Source organism: Neodiprion fabricii, chromosome 5 (assembly GCF_021155785.1).
Source record: "Neodiprion fabricii isolate iyNeoFabr1 chromosome 5, iyNeoFabr1.1, whole genome shotgun sequence".
Classification (NCBI taxonomy): Eukaryota; Metazoa; Arthropoda; class Insecta; order Hymenoptera; family Diprionidae; genus Neodiprion; species Neodiprion fabricii.
Genome location: NC_060243.1, coordinates 25833006 through 25851333, shown reverse-complemented (window position 1 = coordinate 25851333; position 18328 = coordinate 25833006). Strand labels below are relative to the sequence as shown.

At 43.9% G+C, this 18328-nt stretch overlaps 1 protein-coding gene and 2 long non-coding RNA genes across 8 annotated transcripts in view; 2 read left to right on the top strand and 1 right to left on the bottom strand.

Annotated features, from left to right (window-relative positions):
* Positions 1 to 4784, bottom strand: part of LOC124183632 (steroid receptor seven-up, isoforms B/C) — a 97711-nt gene extending 92927 nt beyond the window's left edge. For all 3 annotated transcript variants that reach the window (XM_046572350.1, XM_046572351.1, XM_046572352.1), the window contains exon 1: positions 3727 to 4784. In XM_046572350.1, coding sequence (XP_046428306.1) covers positions 3727 to 4051 — 325 coding nt within the window. In that variant the 5' untranslated portion in view covers positions 4052 to 4784. The remainder of the gene's footprint in view (positions 1 to 3726) is intronic.
* The window catches only part of LOC124183633, a 184667-nt gene that overhangs the window by 110872 nt on the left and 55467 nt on the right, over positions 1 to 18328 (top strand). For all 4 annotated transcript variants that reach the window (XR_006871020.1, XR_006871019.1, XR_006871018.1 and 1 more), the window contains one exon: positions 12935 to 13139. This is a non-coding gene — a long non-coding RNA (uncharacterized LOC124183633). The remainder of the gene's footprint in view (positions 1 to 12934; positions 13140 to 18328) is intronic.
* Positions 1548 to 5073, top strand: LOC124183635. Its single transcript, XR_006871022.1, has 2 exons — positions 1548 to 1599; positions 4720 to 5073. It is a non-coding gene; the product is annotated as an uncharacterized LOC124183635 (long non-coding RNA).

The window sequence follows — 18328 nt, the reverse complement described above, 5'->3', positions numbered from 1 at the left end:
GCTCTGAAAGTAGGAGCATGTATACAACGGGATTGATAGTGAATAATTCGTAGCGTTGAGATCACGGGGGGTTGAGGGCATTAATCACGTCGAACCACGCACTAAATCACTCGTGAGATATAAATTACAACGCCAATCTGGTATCAATAAGGAGTAATTCGGGATAATAGGGCGTGTAAGGATGAAGGGACGGAGCGGCGGAGGAGGAAGAAATAATTCCTGATCTTCCTCTCGCCGAGAGACTTGAGAGAGAGAGAGAGAGAGAGAGAGAATATCTTGGGCAAGTGTGTGCGACCGGCGGTAGATTCCCATTAACAAGGATATCGGTCGATGCCTCCCCGAGTTTGTCTTCTTCCGTCTAAACGCGACTCCGTCCTTTTTCCCGTTACGTAGTCCCTAATTTTCTGCTCACCGTCGCGACGCGTTTTTCTTCGTTAGGCAGCTGCCGCCAAGCACTTTTCTGTAGCACTCGCACACTCCGAACCACTTCCTCTATACTTCTTGTTACACGCGATAAATAATTCACCGCGTTTTCGCGAACGCTACTGATCGGATATATATATATATATATATATATATTATACACCTACCTCCATCAATGACGCGCGTATATTCTCGGCTAACTTTGCTGCGTCACTCCCACGCGTAAAATATCGCTTGTTTGTCAAACTGAATACCGAGTCGTGTAGTATTTTTCTTATTGTACGTGTACGCTCGTTGTTTCCGAGTGTAAATCGTTGTCGGTATTTAAAAGAAATTAAAAGCGGGGACAATTTATCGACGGATAGACGATTTGGACACTTGAGTTTTGTGACAACGTTTGAATATTATACCGTCATTTTGAGTATGATTTTACAGTTTTGATACACCGCTCAGTTTTTTTTTTTTTTTTTAATTATTTTCATTTTTTAATACAATCGAAAAATATTGTTTACAGGAAAGTATTTTCCTGTAACAAATAAAATTTTTCTCAGTGTATAATAATTGTTTTTCACAATACCTTTTACCGAGAGTTAATTATTTTCATTGAATTTGAATCGTGGAATTTTTTATCCACGTAAAATAATAAAACTGGATTACGTCAACGGTTCGTTCTAAATATATTTTTGGTACAAAGCGGAATACAATTTTTATATTTTATATATAAATAGAATATACGTAATTTCTGACAAGTAGAAGTTAGGAAGCTACAAAAAAAATCTCTCTCTCGATTTCTTCAGGATTTGATTTTCTTTCCCCCTCGCTTTCGGTTACGACTATTTTTTCTATTCCGCGTTCACTTCTGATTTACTTGTATCGCGGCTAATTGCAACGTGCGTAGCTCGTCACTCATAGAGTGATTAATCTCATTGACGACATCGCTGCGGCAGCGGAATTAGTGCGGGATAAGAAGCGGAGATGAGACGGGATGAATAAAATAAGAAGAAGGACGTCGAGCGGGAGGAAAAAGGAAGTGCGCCGGTGATTACATCGTTATTAGACCCTTAACAGATGTAAAAATGTTGAACCTTGCATACCTACCCACCTTTAAGCTACCATCCAACCCGACTCGCTCCCAGCGGGTTATTAATGGCGCCTCTTTGTTTTTTTGAGACGTGAGTCGTGAACACGCGGTGTATATTCACGCCTTGAATAAATTAATGCACGCCGCATGCAACTTCTCAACCCCCGAACCTTGACGGGTCGAATTAGGTGTCGAGGTGCATTCAAATGCGAATGAGCTCCGGGGCATACATGGCGAAGTGACAAATTGGGGAACAGGTAGAAATTCTACGTCAATTCTGATCCTCGTCCTCGGACTTTTAACCTATTATTACTACTGCGCGGTGCCGAGAGAATGGTACGAAAAAGAAAAAAAAAAAAAAAAAAAAGAAAAAACTGGTCTGGATCTTTAGACGGATATTTACCCTTCTACCCTTTATTTCCCTATCCGGTATTCAGGGTGCGTGTATCGCTATTGTGCAACGAAATCTCGCGGTCGGTTTCTACGGTGTGTGATGATGAAAAAATTTTTTCATACCTCGACCACATTATCACATAAATAGATAAACGAAGTTTCGTTAGCGTCGATTTTTAACCGATCATTTTACCGGGTTATCAAACTTTGTCGGAACTTATTTTTGTCACTCGATTATTATACGGTTATATTGATTGACATTTAGGTAGATATAACCGTTTAAAATTTGCGTGATTTTTTTTCTTCTTGTTTTTCGATTTTTTTTTTTTGAACTTACGCGTATCTTCGGTATGAGGAAAAAAAAAAAAAAATAAGAAATTATCGAACAACCAGTTGAAATGGAAGAGTGTAATAAGAGTTGGAAATTTATGATTCACGTGAAATTTATTGATCACATTTTTTTAGCACATTATCATTACCTCGATGATCATTATTCGGTGAATTTTGTGGGTGATGTGACACGTTGAAGTAAAAATTTCTAGTTTCCTTTTTTTTTTTTTTTAATTTTTTTACGAATCTCTCCTTCAAACGTTTTCTTTGACAGATTTTTTATCGCGCTCCGGCTACACGAGTTCTGAAAAGAAAAGACCGTTTGTTCCGGTGCTGCTCAAGCAGAGAATAAAGAACTTGGTTGATATGCTGCAGTTATCCGCATCAAGTATAAAGATTTGGCCGATTTTTTCGATAAAAAATGATATCATTGAGCGTTAATCAATGCAACAGAGATACTCGAACTAACCGTGAAACCTGAACTCTCCGAGTCGTTTGCTATTTTAGAGATTGCGGATAAAGTATTGTAAAACAAATATCGCCCGAAATTAAATATAATTGTTCACAATTATCAGGCAGCGCGCATTTGAGGAGAAACAATTTTACGCTTGTTTCAGGATGTTTTTCATATTGTATATAACCGAATTGGAAACATGTTTTTAGGTGCAAACGATACGAGGAATTGATCGTGACTTTGCACAGATCTTACAATAACCACGTCGCGATATTTGTCAATCGAATTTAAATCTGAACGAAGCAGCTAATCGAAGATATTTTCAAAAACGTAACAACTGCAACGGCGAACGTTTGGCGAGCCTGTTAAAGCGGAGCTTCAACGTACAAGGAATGTTGAAAAATTTTCGCGCCGTGATTACAAGCTAATAACACTAAAATTTTCCGTTCCATCGAGTAATTTCTTTTCGGCGATAAAAGGTGTGAGTAAAAATATACCGTGAAAAAAAAAGAGGCGTCGTGGATTTACATAGAATATTTTTTGGTACCAATATTAAGGAATGTTATCATCCGACGTTCAAGTTCGAAATTGAGTACAAAAATTGGGTTTAAAGAAGGGAAAACTTGATACACAGAATTTAAAAATGGCGAAAGTCGAAGTACGGAGAGGTATAAGATTAGAATGGTGGAAACGTAGAACGCCAAACCGTTGAATAGAATCGTCACAATTCCTACGGATAACGCACATTTTGTCTTTCGGTACTTCGACTTGCCACACATTAAATTTTCCGTACTCGAACTTTCCGCATTTCTAATATCTACGATCGTAAGATTTTCGCGTCGGTGAAAATTCCATTCCAACCGTGTCGAATCCCAGTTTTTTTTTTTTATTTTCACCCCCGCCAGAGAGTCCGTTTGACAAATAGTCGAAACCGGGCTGCTCGCTGGTTCATTGTCGGTAAATTATCCATCCGCACATCGTATAATGATAAGAAAAAAAAAAAAAAAAAAAAAGAAACAAATCGTCTGCAACGCATCGAACTCACCCTCGCAGGTGAATTGTCCGTAATGTTTGCCGCTGCTCTTGTCCCCGCAAACGACGCACTCTATATTCGGCGATTTGTCGGTCTGCGAGCTTCCGGACTGCGAGCTGTTCGCCTGACTTCCGGGGGTGGTGCTGGGCGGCAGTGGATCCCTGGGGGTGAGAACGCTACCGACGGGAACGAGGGCCGTTATGTCCTCCGGGGTTGCGGACGGGGTCAGGTGCGTTGGCGGCATCGGCGGGGGGGGCCCCACCTGCAGGGGCCCCCCGCCTATAGAGGCCCCGGGATCCCGCGAGGCCCACGAGGGCGGCGGGGCGACCAACGCCATAGAGGCGGAGGTCCCTCGCGATGAGAAACCCAGCTCCAACGTGGTAAACTCGGTATGTGGAGGTACTCGCGCAGGAAAAAGGGTCGCCGTCGCGGGCGGGTACGCCACCCCGGCCGTCGCCAGGGCGTCCGCGCCTCCCGACCCCCCTCGAACCACCCTGAAGAATTCGAGGCTACGATCGATGAAAACTGCGCTTCCCGCACCTCGCGATCGAGGGTATCGATCGGCCTCTTCCCTTGCGATCCTTGCGCTTTTACGAAAGTTCCCTCGACCTTCTTATCACCCAGGGGGGTGGGGGATGTTTTTATTTTTTTATTTTTTTTTATTTTTCCTTGTTACTTTACAAGTCGATGAAATATCTTCAACACTTTTTCCACGATACGATTCGAGGAACAAACAAACACTGCAATTGAAAACCGAACCGCAACGTTCGAGTACCTAAATCAAATTTTCCATCACACACGATGCACTTTTTTTTTTTCTCTTTCTTTCTTTTCTCTTCTCTTATTCTTCTTCCACCGCGATTCCGAACGTTTCGTACAAACCTCGTGTACACATAGGCGAAATCACTTGGGACACTTTTGCTTTTTTTTCTTTTTTTTTTTTTGTTTTTTTTCTTTACTCCGCAACGCGTTTCGTTCACACCGTGTATCGATGTTTCACCAGAGATCTCTTACCGCGCGTTGACGTGTTTCTGTTTTCGCACGTCTCCGAAAACTCGACGATTATTTAACACAGACGCGGATCGTGGAGGATGTAATAATGAACGAAACGGGAATCACGACCGGTCGAACTTTCTCGGACGATTATTACGACAGGTTGGAGGTGACACCGATTTAACGTGGTATTATTATTTGCGCGGGAGTGTTCAAAACGACGGCCTGTCGTTTGTCACAGAGGCAACTCCACGTGTTTCCCGGGTTTATTTATCGTGAACGTCACGCGCGCAGGACAGGTTTCGTTAAAACCAAGACACGAGCGGTAACGCGGATGGTACGCTTAACGTTTATTAGCGTGTAAAACGGTGAAAAACAAAACACCAAAGGTTACAGGTGACGCGCGTAGTTTGATTGTACTGTTAAACGTGAACGGCATCGCTCGTTCTTGCCGCGTGTATAAAATTTTCACCGCCGATCGCTTTCGGTTTAGGATGGCGAAAAAAAGTGAAAGAAAATTTAACGAGCAGAGAGACGGTTGGATAAGAAAAGAAAAGAAAAAGAAAAAAAAAAAAAAACAATCGAACGACTATTTTGTTAAAACTCTAAAACTCGAAGAAATCTTCGATAAATTTGAAAAGTGGAAAAAACGAAAAAAAAGAAAAAAAAAAGATGAAGCGAGAAAGACAAATCTGCGAAAAACATACTTGGCGTTACGGCGCTGAGGCGAGTGAAAAAAAAAAAAAAAAAAAAAAAACAGAAATCTTGAATTATTCGTAAAAAAAGAAAATACACGAATTTAAGGAAAAACGCACCGCGCACACTGTTTTTTAGCTGTTTATTTTATACATCGATACGTTTACTCGCGATCCGGCAAACGTTGGTTACTTTCTACGATCGCGTCGACGTCAAGGACACGGTCGGAGTATGTACAAGAGGTCCTTTTCAAAGGGATGTCACCCTTAATGCGGGGACGCGGCCGGTTAATAGCCCTCGGTCCGTCTCTGTCTTGAGAGGCTTTAAGAAAACAACCGGGACCTCGAGGACGACTATTCTTGTGGCCGACCAAAGACCGACTGCCGTCACCGGCGACCCCTGACACCGACCTGGCCCCCCCACCACCCGTAACCCTCGCAGGTTTCTCGCGGCACAACCGGTTTCCATGACGACCGAAGGTGGGGTCGAATCTCGGTCTCGCCCCGAGCCAACTCTCATTGGCTCCGACCCTGCCCTACCCTTACCACCGGCGATGCCCGCGATACCCACTTCACTTCACTTCCTACGAATCGACAACGCCGACCCGCGCTGCTCCCTGCAACCTCCGCTCCGCTCCGAGCGCGTCTCGTTTCTCTTCCAACCTCGTCGAGGGGACTCTTCCTCGGGTCCCGACGCTACCCCCGGGGTCACCTTGCGTCGTTACGCGTTCGTTTCGACCCGGCGCGAGTCAAAATTGAGACTAGGGATTCTCCTCGGTGTGCCGCCGAGGAGGATTTCATTTTTTACGGTAACTGGGAAAATTCGGTGAGACGGGTATCGTTGTAGAATACTGTTTGGATATTGCTGCGAAATCAGTTTCTGAGGTTTAATCGACTTCTTTTTAGCCAAGCGAGGCTTTGACGTCGATTTATCGTTGCACGAGCGTTAAAATATAGCAACAGCGATCGTGGTGAGAAACAGTAGCAACGGATACCAGACTTTGCGGTAACGCGTAGAAAACTGACTTTCGTTTTCTACCTGGAACTATATTTCTCGATTGCGGTGAGAAATGATAATGGTCAAAAGAACTTGGCGGTAACCGGAACTAAAAATTTCTCTCAGTTTGGTCGCAGAAAAACAAAATCTACAAAAAACACACACGTGCTCTCGTCGTTTGGCGATGGGAACTCGTCGCTGCTTCGCTACAGGCCGAATTTAATATACAATAAAATGGGATCGGGGCTCGAAACTTGGAAGGTTCGATGTTTGGAATGGAAAATAAAATCACGAAAGATTAATTTGTCGAAAATGAAAATTTTACCGGAATAAAAGAACTTTGCTCAGTGTTAAGAATAGTTGAACGAAGACTGGCGATAACTAACCTAACCTAACCTAACCTTACCTAATCTAAACCTAACCTAACCTAACCTCTGTCTGTAAGAGATTAGTCAGCGTTCTGTTAAGTGTGTCATCCCGTTCCGACTTGGTTTAGAAATATCGTTATAACTGAAAAACTTTTGATACGGTTGTAACAAAGTATAACGTAAAATCAGGCCAGACGTTGTAGCTGTTGATTGAAAAAATCAGAATAAAAATCGGTTCGGTAGTTCTGGAGTTTTGAGGAAACATTAAACGTCGGAAAGACTTGTCGAGTTTTATCACCTAACAGTGCGGAGAAGAAGAGATGAGAAAATGGTACTTATGGTCGCTTAGGCTTTCCTCCACAATTACCGCCACGTTCTTTTTCTCTGGTTTACCTTTAGTGCGGTTTTTTTTTTTTAACCGCTAATTCAGAGGCGGAGCGTAACAATCGTACCGTCGAGTATATTGTATATGTATACAGGCGTGTTGTGACTTATTTCGAAGACCGCGTCACGTAAACTTCCATAAAGCTTACAGGCGTTTAACGAAAGATATATATATATATATATATATATATATATATATATATATATATATATATAACGTTCTCGTAAGGAGGAAGTGATATATATATATATATGTATATATAGACATTGTTTTACATTATACCTACCTTGTTGTGCGACCGGCGCGTACAAAAAACCGAAAAAACATGCGACCCGAGCGGGTAAATAAGAGTGATTAATGTTTAAGAGAGACGAGTAAACGCGTAGAGTTTTGTAGGTACCAACGATACGGCTCAGATTTAGTCTGATAAGACAGTTTTAGTCCCCTCTTCTCCGCCCGAGCGGACTTCACAGCTCGCCTGTAAACGTCGCGCGACGAAACTCTCGCGTGGACGCGAAACTCCTCGAGTCCAAGTCGTCACGGACGCGTTATTCTCCTGGAAATATTTGCGCGGCAGCTACTTCGCCTTCACTCCGGAGGCCAAAACGTTGTAGCTTACCTCGCGTCGCCCGGTCGAAGCCAGGACGAGATGCGCGGGGGTGGTTCGGGGATCAGGTCAGATACGGAGAGCGTCGGCCAATGGCGACGCCGAGTCAAGTAGGGTGCGAAAAATGGGCCGAACCCGCCCCCGGGGTGGGATTCCTGGGGTTGACGGCGACCCGGCCACCGGCCGCGGGTCAGTCGGGTCGCAGCCTTCCGCCCCTCGAGTCTTAGCTCAAGCCCCGTTGCCCCCGGAATTTTTATACGCACGTCCGGGGACGAGGTTCGGTCGATGCGCTTTTTGCCCCGCAGGAGCTTCTTCTTATTTTTATCGCTACGGTATCGCGGTGCGATCGTAACGCACGTACGAATAATCCGCTCTGTCCGTAAATAGGACTTTGAGACGAACCTCTTCGCGGGCATTCTCGAACGAGATGTTTAAATAGGTACCCTGGCTTCGGTCGCTGTCTTTTAGTCCTCTTCTTGAACCGGTGTCAATTATTTGCCCTTTGACCGAACCTAGCGTTAAAAGTCACCGGTGACGTCGAGGGTCAGATTTGGGCACTGGCCAAACGATTTTCTACTCTCTTCATTTACACTCGCTCAACGATCCTCTATCTGCTACTATTTATAAACACCTTAGTCTGATCTCATTGTATCATTTGCAGATCCACTATACTCTTACATTGCACTTCCGTCGATCGTTATATACGTATACAGACATTGCTGCAGCGTAGATATATATGTATACATATATATATATATATGTGTGTACGTACCAGTTGTGGCCATATTCGTTTGGAGTAGTCGGAGATTACGTTCGTTCATCTAATACGTAAATACTTATTTTACAAACAGCAAGGTTTAACGCGTGTTAAAAACATTTGGCAAAGACTTACTCAAAGACGGAATTTAGTTATGAACGGAGTAACGGAAAAGATCGCAGTCAAACTCTGGTAGATACGAAATTTTATCAGGGTAGTCACAAGTTATGTTGTAACGAGAAATACTCCGATACAGAATGTTTAACAATCGCGAGACTGAAGTTAGTAACGTTAGTGTAACGAAACATCAGAGAAAAGTTTACAATCATTGTGCAATTTTAGAACGACTCTCAAGAATATGGCTTTTCGAAGTATGAGAGTGTTTTCTTTATCATGGTTTAAGGTGCGAAGTAACGATGTTTCCTAAACATGCATCGTTACAGTAACGTTACTAACTTCAACCTCTTTAAATAATTCTAGGTATAAAGTTGACCGCGTGTTTGTCGTTTGCATACTGGATTCAACACTGGATTATAATGTTAACAGTAGAGGATAATCTTAAACAGCATTCCTTGTATAATATTACGTATGCTGTTGGCTACAAGACTTTAAAACAGTCTCGCACTACGTTGATCTGAACACGATTGGTACTTCTACTAGGATTTCTTTCGGTATATAACCTAATGAAGCCGATGGTAAGAAGTCCTGTCGAATGTAACGCTGCGTGGATATTACGTTTTTTTTCCTCTCCCAGTCCAGGTACCTACGCATCATGTTCGTTGAATTTTGGTAAAAAAAAGAAACTTTGTCGAGGCGAACTCTGTAGACGAAAAACGTGATATTGTCGCCCTAATAATAATAGTCGCGGAGAAGGAGAAGGAGAGGGAGGGTTGCGGTTGCGGCCGACTAACAACCGCAACTCAGGAGAAATCAGGGGGTAAGTCTGTAGTGGTCGAGGGTGGACGAGGGCGGAGTGGCGGTGAAGGGTGCCGAACAATGCGTTCATTCAATGCGACCCAGATATGATTACCGGAAACCATCCCGTAATTACTTTTTGTACTTCGTCGCCCGTGCCGCCGCGCTTCCACCACTACTGTATTGCTATTCTCACAGCTACCCCGCGGTCTCTACATCCCTTGGTTTCGTGGCCACTTTTTTCACGCATTAAAGCCCACTACTCCCTGACGAGCCACGGTAACTTGAAAATGAAAATTTTTCGCTACCGCACGATCGCTTGTTCGTAATTGGCTTACGGTCGACTCAACGATCGAAGTTGAAATACGAGCGTTTGCGATTTGTTCGTGATCCACGAACATATTAGGAAATCTAACCACAATGTGCGCGCACGCGCAAACTTGTTTGTCCGATGCACGCAAGCGTTTCGAGGTTATGTTGACTCGGATGCAGCCTCGCTACATTTTCGACGTTTGAGGTCTTCAACGCAATATTGCGTAACCTCGAGATGAACTTCAATTTTTACAGCTGACATCTCGCCCCGACTGAGTTGGCCAGCCTGATTAGCAGACGAAAATTCGGCGCGTATCGGCTGAAACTACCGATCCGAGCTCATGATTTCGCGCATGCGCACGCGGGTGCTCAAGTTTTCTCACACCGTAACGGCGCAGTCCGTGGATTTGAGGGGGTTAAGCCAGTTGAGACTTGAAGAAGAAGAAGCGACGAAGTACAAAGCTTCGGGTACCTAATATTCGCAGCGAAACTGTTCTAAGAGCCAGATATTGCTGTCATCCGCCTTCTTAGGAGGAGGTAATCTTGGAGGCACGAAGCTTGCGTCATATATATATATAACTACATGCGCGCGTGCCTTTACGTGGGTACGTCTTTGATAGGTTTATTACCGAACACGCCATAGCTTGCGGGTAAAAAGAGGAGTGTGCGGAAAATATCAGGAGAGATTTCGCAGCGGTTCTCTGCGCAGTCATAAAAAAATCGTATCGTTTTTCCATACCGTGGGTGAATGAAAAAGGTTTGAATAAATTAAAACTTTCCGCGGAGTGTTATGGGAGTACTTGTACGGTGTTTTCCAATCGATTTCAAGCCGAGTTACCGCTCATCTCTACCCCGTAGACTCTAATCCGTTGATTTTTGTTCGACTTATGCAGACGTACCTTAAAGTTTAACGCACGCATATCTTGATCCTCGGCTGCGTTGTTGAAAGCCACTGTTGAGCACGAAGGGCGTGGAGGCCGCGGGTGCCTATATTATGAGTGTGTTCATATTTCCTCTGTTGCCTCTTCCTTCCCTTATCTTCTCCTTTCTCCCGAGTCTCTTTGTTCGCACTCTTTCGACTGTTAATGCCGCGAAATTAACTCCGCAAGAGAGTTTAAGAACCGCGGGCCCCGGGCCATGGCATTGTCCCTGCGGTGGTATTATTTTAACATTATCTCCGTTTCCCCCGGCCACCCACTCCCCCACATCCTCCTCCTTGCTTTTAATTAATTTATTTATTAACCCCGCACACTCGACTCGATTTATCCCTAGCTAACCTGCCTCGTGTACATATATGTATATATATATTGGTCGAATTCTATGGATTTCGGTTTGTAATGTCGAATTCGGAACCAAAGGTAGGACAAAAAAAAAAATAAATAAATAAATAAATAAAAATTTCAACCGCGTTATACATCCGAACAATCCTTGCTCCTTGGGGGGGCGTTTTGAATACGAGAAACTAACCGAGTTTGTAACGAATCTAATTAAGCCCTTGGGTTTAGATGGGTTAGTATTTAACTGCCGAGGTTAAGTGCCAGTTTCGTAATATAATTAGAATCTCGGCTTCTGCGGCGGGGCTGAAAGAGCTGCCTTTTTCTCTCAGCGTCTCGGATTTTTATCTCAAAATTGTTCAACCGTCGGGAAAAATTTCGCGTGGGACACTTTCGCGGTATTTTTCACAAAAAAGTACTTCGTCACTACGTCGACTCGTATACCAATATAGTTGAAATCCGAACTTGACCGAAGAATCTTCAAATTTTCAAGTCCGTTCAATTATTTTTCTTTTGCGGAATAGAACGTTCGCCTCGACGGGAATAATCGCAATACTACACGGAGCCGGGGCGATTAGGTAATAAATCGTAAATATCATTCCCGAGATTCATGCGGACGACCGTCGTCGTGCCCGATATTTGCATAGGGGCGGGGGATATCTGACCCTCCGTCTTACAGAAGCCCATTATACCATCCACAGTGGCCAGTTGTCCGGCAAGGGTCACCTGTCCCACGATTAGCCCGGGTCAAGATGCCCCGCACACAGGGATCGAAAATAGCTGCGCAAGGGTGTTTTTACGGTGCGTTGCCGCGCAAGGCCGTACCTACGACGTGAGTTTACGATAAATTAATGGTTTTCGGTCACCCTGCTCCCCTTTTCGCGGGGCAGAGGCCGTCGGCCGGTGCAAAACTCTCACGTGAAAATTCAAATCGGGGCCAAACAGTCGACTGTCTCCTAATTATTTATGGTCACCCGTCGTGCGACGTATTACTATACACAATACGCCGGGTCCCGAGAGGCTCTCGCATTGACGATCCTTACGACAGTGGATCATTTGTATACGCGTAACGTGTCGCTGCAGACGTTGATTTTTAATAGTTTATAAAATCCTTTCGAATCTCGTTCTTTAGGAAGCAACCGCCGTGTTCCAAGTGGATTAGGCTTTGAATGAACAAATTTTTTCCTAAAATGGAAATTGATTTTTTTCTTACTCTCAAATTATGCCCCGTGACGAGGCGATTCCAACGATACCCGACAAAGCACTATTCCGATGAACGGACGACGAGATATCGCCTTTTCAAGTTATGTAGTCACGCGCTGCGCTCGAGCGCGTTCTGCCCCAGTTACCGCGCTCGAGATTCGAATGCGGATATCTCGGTGTTGAACGGTCAGAATTACGCCTTGTTGGGTATCGTTGGATTCGTCTCGACGCCCTCTGCAACTTGAGATCAACGAAAAGTACGAATTTCGATATCGAACGAAATTCCGAAGCTTGAAATCCTGAAAAAATCAGTGAGTACCTGGAGTGGTTTGCAACAGGAACCATCCCTCTTTGCTGAAGTTATTTGGAACGTGCGACCCTACAGCATGTATCCAGAAGCTAGGACGTCGAGTTCAGGAGTTTGGCGAGAAGGGGAGCCGCGACGGTCACTCGGCTAATGGTCGAACGTCAAACACTGGGTTCCGATACAGAGCGATCGTTTAACGTTGCAGCAGAATTTGAAAGACTTCGATCCATTAATCTACGGGAGCGCGAGGAATTTCTTCGTGCGTAAACATTACCAAGCCGAGGTGCATTCACGGTTTAACGATCTGCACCGGCGCTGCTAACTCCGCAAACACCACGAATATACGCACAATCTATCGAATTTGCCAAATTCTCCTCTAAACACCTCATTCTTATTGAAAATTTCAGAACGGTGCACACGCAGCTGACTCCTGATGCTGACGGGGTCCGGAACACGGTCCAGATGCGAGGCCTTGGTTTTTTCATCATTTTTCATCCCCCAATAAGCCGCACGTCGCTGACATCCACCACCCTCGTGAGAAATTTACCAAATCTTCACACCGACCGAACCGGACGTCCTTGCAAGCATATACGATCAGTTCCGACATCCTCGGTAAGAAGTTTACAGTATTTATTCTACCGTAGCAATACGCGTACAGTGTGGGAAGAAACAGGTAACGGGGCATGGGTGGAACACGCCTAGTTATTTTCCCTGTCCAATAAATTTTATTACATCGTAACTTGTAATTCGCATAAAAAACCTCAACGCGCAGCTGTACTAATCCGTTGATATTCAACAGTTTTATTAGTACTTCGTTGTCCAGTAACGATATGCAAACGAAATTCAGAAGACTCGATGACACTTCGTGCGAAGTGTTTTTCATTGTAGATATCTTGGAACGCCCGTTTGAAAGTTTTTTTTTCTTTTTCTTCTTCTGCTATATATTGGCGAGCTGAGCAAACCACTTCCAAGTTTATTAACCGTGGATCCGGGTTTATCGATAGTAGAGAGAAAAATGCCAAACCGATTTATTGATTCTCGAGGTAGCGAGAGTTAAGTTTGAATACCAGAAGTGCCGAAGTATTGAGTGGCAATTAATGAATCGACAAACAGCTGCGTCTTATTTTCAGTTTTAGTATTTCGATGTTTGTTCGAAGCCATGATACGTTGACGTTGTCTCTTGGGAAATCATCTTTGTCATTATATTCGCGATCCAAATTTTGCGAACTTGAGGATTTAAGGTCGATTTTCCTCATCCTTTTAGACTGAAAAGCTCTGATTGTGTCCCACACTTATTCCGCTCTCTCTCTCTCTCCCTCTACCAGTTTTACCTTGAATTATTTGACAGTTGCGTACCGGCGTGAATTTAAAAAACCGTTTAATATTTGAGCAACGGTTAAATCACCGTGATTATCAATTAGGTACATCAATTATCGATTACTTAATGTTGACTGCAGGTGCTTCATTGTATTACTCGAGATTGTAGGTTGTCGAGTATAACAGCGAGAGGCGACAAGGCACGCGTGTCTTTTAATACCTTTTTTACCCACTGCTGCGGTTGTGTGCCAACTCTCGTGTAAGAGTTACAGGATACAGTTACACGTCAGGCTAGGCATACACGTACTTAAATACGCCCGCTCTTCAAGCTCACTTCTAATATCTAAAGAGCCACTTACGCGTATCACTGTTATGGTAATTTGCCGGGACCGTACGTCCAGGAGAGGTTCTCGAAGAATTAGATAACCGGCACGTGCGTAGGTACCCACTGAAAAAGACGCGTGCGATCATCGCCCAGATGCTTCCTCAACGAAATTCATTATACCAGTTTCAGGCTGTACCTCACGGTACACTGAGAGAAAATTTTAGTTCCGATTGACGCTCAGTCCTTGACTATTTTCATTTTTTAACACTATAGAAAAATGTAGTTCTAGGTAGAAAATGAAAATTAGTTTTTCAGCTGTTACCGGAAAGTCGGGTGTCCGTTACTATTCTCTCTCATTACGAACACTGTTACTATATTTTCTTGCAACTGTTGCGAAAATTTAATGCTCGTGCAACGATAAATTGACGTTGAAGCCTTGTTTAGCTAAAAAAGTAGAGTAAACCTCAGAAACTGATTTTGCGTTGCAATTACCTAAAAAAGGATCGACGATAGCGCAAAATGGTTTCGTGTACCTCGTTTTTCGTAATTCCAACAATATTCAGACAGTTTTTTTAACGATACCTGTTTTACTGAATTTTTCTAGTTACTGTAAGAAATGAAATTTTTTCTCAGTTCACCGTCTCAAATTTTCGGTAAATCATTCGGTGCATTGAATATCGAACATCTTCTGGAATAATTATCATAATTAAAAGACATCCTCGTATTATAGGTGCGTAATCATCTTTTATACTCTCGGTAAGTTGTACTGTCACATCCTTAGAACGAAGTCAATATTAGTTTAAGCTGTTCACCCCTTGACTCTTGATATTTAAATTAAAAAATAGTCCACAATTGTTTAACTGGATTTGTTTGATTAAAAACAACATTTTTAAACTGCAGTATTCACACGGTAACTTTATAGTCATTGGTACGATTTTCATGAAACGCAGTTTTTGCAGTAGCAAGAACAGTTATAGACCATTTTGCAAATATCAAAGCTTCAAACAAAAATCAAATTAGTTACATAATTTATCCATACGATCATCGATCATTCGCGCAACTTCCCGTAACAACGGCAGCCGTTCAAAGTCGACTTAAAAATGAAGCGCGAAGGGTGACTGCGAGGGCGTGAAAAATCCTTACAGCTAGAGGACGACGTCGTCGACGGTTTCTATGTGTGTATATACGTATTATATATATATACGTTGAACCTTGTTGAAGAGCAAAATAGGAAATGGAGAACGGGTTTTTAATCAGCGTAGTAGAGTAACCCGGACAATGGTGCACCCCCCTTGTTTCCTCCGCCTTCTCTGCTTCTTGGCTCGCGACGCACGCTCCACGCAGGATCCAAACTTGCCCGTTGCCCGTTGGCAAATATATCTGCATGGAAGCTTCGCCGAAAAATCGAACCTTACCGAGGCAAAGGCTGAGGTTGATCGGGTGGACCGCGGCATATGTCGCGCGGTTGATTGTCTGTGCGACGACGGGTTTCGGATTTCATGTCCGTTCATCTATGTACCTTGTGTACGTAGCGAGGGGTGAAGTTCGATTGAACTCGCGGGTGCCTTGTGGTGCCATGCCTTGTTCTTTGTCGTCGAGTAGAAAGAACCAAGAACGAATCCCTAGGTCTGAAATGCTTTGAGAATTCACGAAAGGAAGTATATGTATCGAGCCACTGGAAGACGATCTCTCCCAAGATTCCTCAGAGTCAGTGAAAAATTGAAACAAGAAAATTTAACACGTGACATGTGGCATTTGAAATCAGAAATATTTGCAAACGCGATCCATTGCACTATTTTAAATTCTCTGGATTTACGTGTTATTTAATTTATAAGATGTACGTAAAACCCGAGAGTCAGTTTTCGTTGGGAGTATAACGTCGAGTGTAAAATATTCGAATGTATGTATAAGCATAGAGAGTGTTGGGAACAGAGTTGCGGTAGTAAATCTGTTGATGCAATCTGAGACACCTGATCGAGTCTACGTTCCTCGGGATATCAAATCAGGGGCAGAGTCAACATCCGGTGACGGGTCAGATAGCGTTGCAATCTTATACTTATCCCGAGAGGTGCGAAGGTATCTGGAAGAGTATCGTCACGTTACCTACCAAGAATCAGAATCGATTAATAGCCAAACGGCTTCCCTGGCATTCGGAGCTTATCTTGACTACAAATGCGTAGTAGGTTGAATAATTATTCACACGAAATTGACGCAAGTTAATGACACTTTAGCGACAGTGACGAGGTGCGAAAGGAGTAGAATGCGATAACAAAGTACAAAGTAAGTCTCATTCCGCTTACCTGCGTTAGTACCGTATTTTTTCTTTATGGCAAATCAGGCATCCTCAATTTCACGATGAACGCTATAACGCAACGATTTGATGTCAGTATCGTAATTTGACTCGTTAAGAAATCGCCGCGTGCAAATTACCGTCGTTAAATGGGTCCTATATCATCCAAGCGGTGAGACAGTCCGCCTATAGTATATCGCCAAAGGTGCGTGATTATAAATAAAACATAAGAGAGCGGCCACTGCTGCAATCTTCGTAATCGTTACCGAACTGATTAAAACTGAAGAATCATCGCGATGGTAGGAAGTTGAGACGATCACGAGGAAGTCTTCAAATCCACGACGCGATTTCAGACGGATGATCTTTAAGGTGCGCTCCTTAACTGCGAGTGATCATCATAACCACCTCGTTCACCACCCGTTGGTTGGTTTAGCTAATAATCGCGATGTACGTAAGCAGCAATTTGTCACCTATGAACGAGGAGGTAGTTCTTGATTATGATTGAAGATGATTACACGATCCGCGAGACCTGCGAATGAAAATGTGGTTAATTGCGTCAGCGGTCATCGTTGCACCGCACTTGGAGGCTTTGATACCTGCCGTGTATATATCAGGTAAGCGCAACACGGTGCCAAGGATCACTTAAGGACGTCGTTAACACTCCGGTAGCAGCCCTTGGAACGTGATTAAGAAGCATTCGCATCGTCCGCCTTACGTCGGTCATCCCGTTGCCTTTTCTCCCGCTTACCAAGACCCAGCGTGTCTCGGTGCTCAGCTTTCGATGCTCAGTGACCATGCGCACCAGCGCACCGTGATTAGCGTAACAAAGATGACGGAGGTGATACTCCGGTAGTTCGTGCTTGTCGACACCTTTACTGGTCCATAAACGCGGCCTGACACCGGGGATCATCGTGTTATAAAGCCACGAGTGCAGAGGGTGCACGTCTCGCTCAGTTCGCCGCGCTCGGTGCATTCGAGGTGAAAGATCGCCGGAGATACACACTCGTACGGCATTCATGATCACCTGTGCACCCTTTCTCGCTCCTCATACACGTGCACACAAGCCGATCCCGTCGGGAAAGGGAAGGGAAGAGAAGGGAAGGGTTGGGGGACCGAATGGTCCATCACAGCAGCCACACAACCGGACACAGAACGTGCTCAGCGTCGTCCCTCCGCAACGTCGTGCACGTTGTTCAGTGAATGAACAGCGCAGCCAAAGGGTTATTGAGACAAGGCTAAGGTTAATGGTGTTACGTATTTTGCCATCTGTATTATCATGCTAATACCGGAGGCCACGCTTGACGCCACATTTGCATACCTCGCTGATCCTTCCGACGATTTTCGACGACCATCGTTTCGTCCGATGTATCCGTAACAATTGCGTCCCGGGAGATGTTCTCGTTATTGATATACTTACTATCGATTCCACGGTTATTCCATGGGACTTTAACACCACTTTGACACGATTGCGGGGAAAACGTTGTATATCCAAGTAATACACGGTCGACTTGCGTTTGAGTTATTGTCAGGTGAAAATTGAGTAAACTAATCGTAGACGACTGATGAAAAGGGCGCGTATTTGAAGCCAGTGATTGACTACAGATCAGCAAGATGATCGGAAATCTACGAAGCTTTAAGAAATTTACAGTCTACTCGAATGTAAGTTGGCTTGTCGACGGTAAATAATACTCAAGCGAAACTTTGTAATTTCAATAATTATTAGATTTCGTTGATGCTGTTATGTACCTACATCGACTTATCTTAAATTCTGTATAACATTGAGTTCTTTTTTTTTTTTTTTAGTTTGTCTTGATCTGGACGTTTTTGACGACGGTCTTTATACCAAAACACAGCTTCGATTTCAGGCTT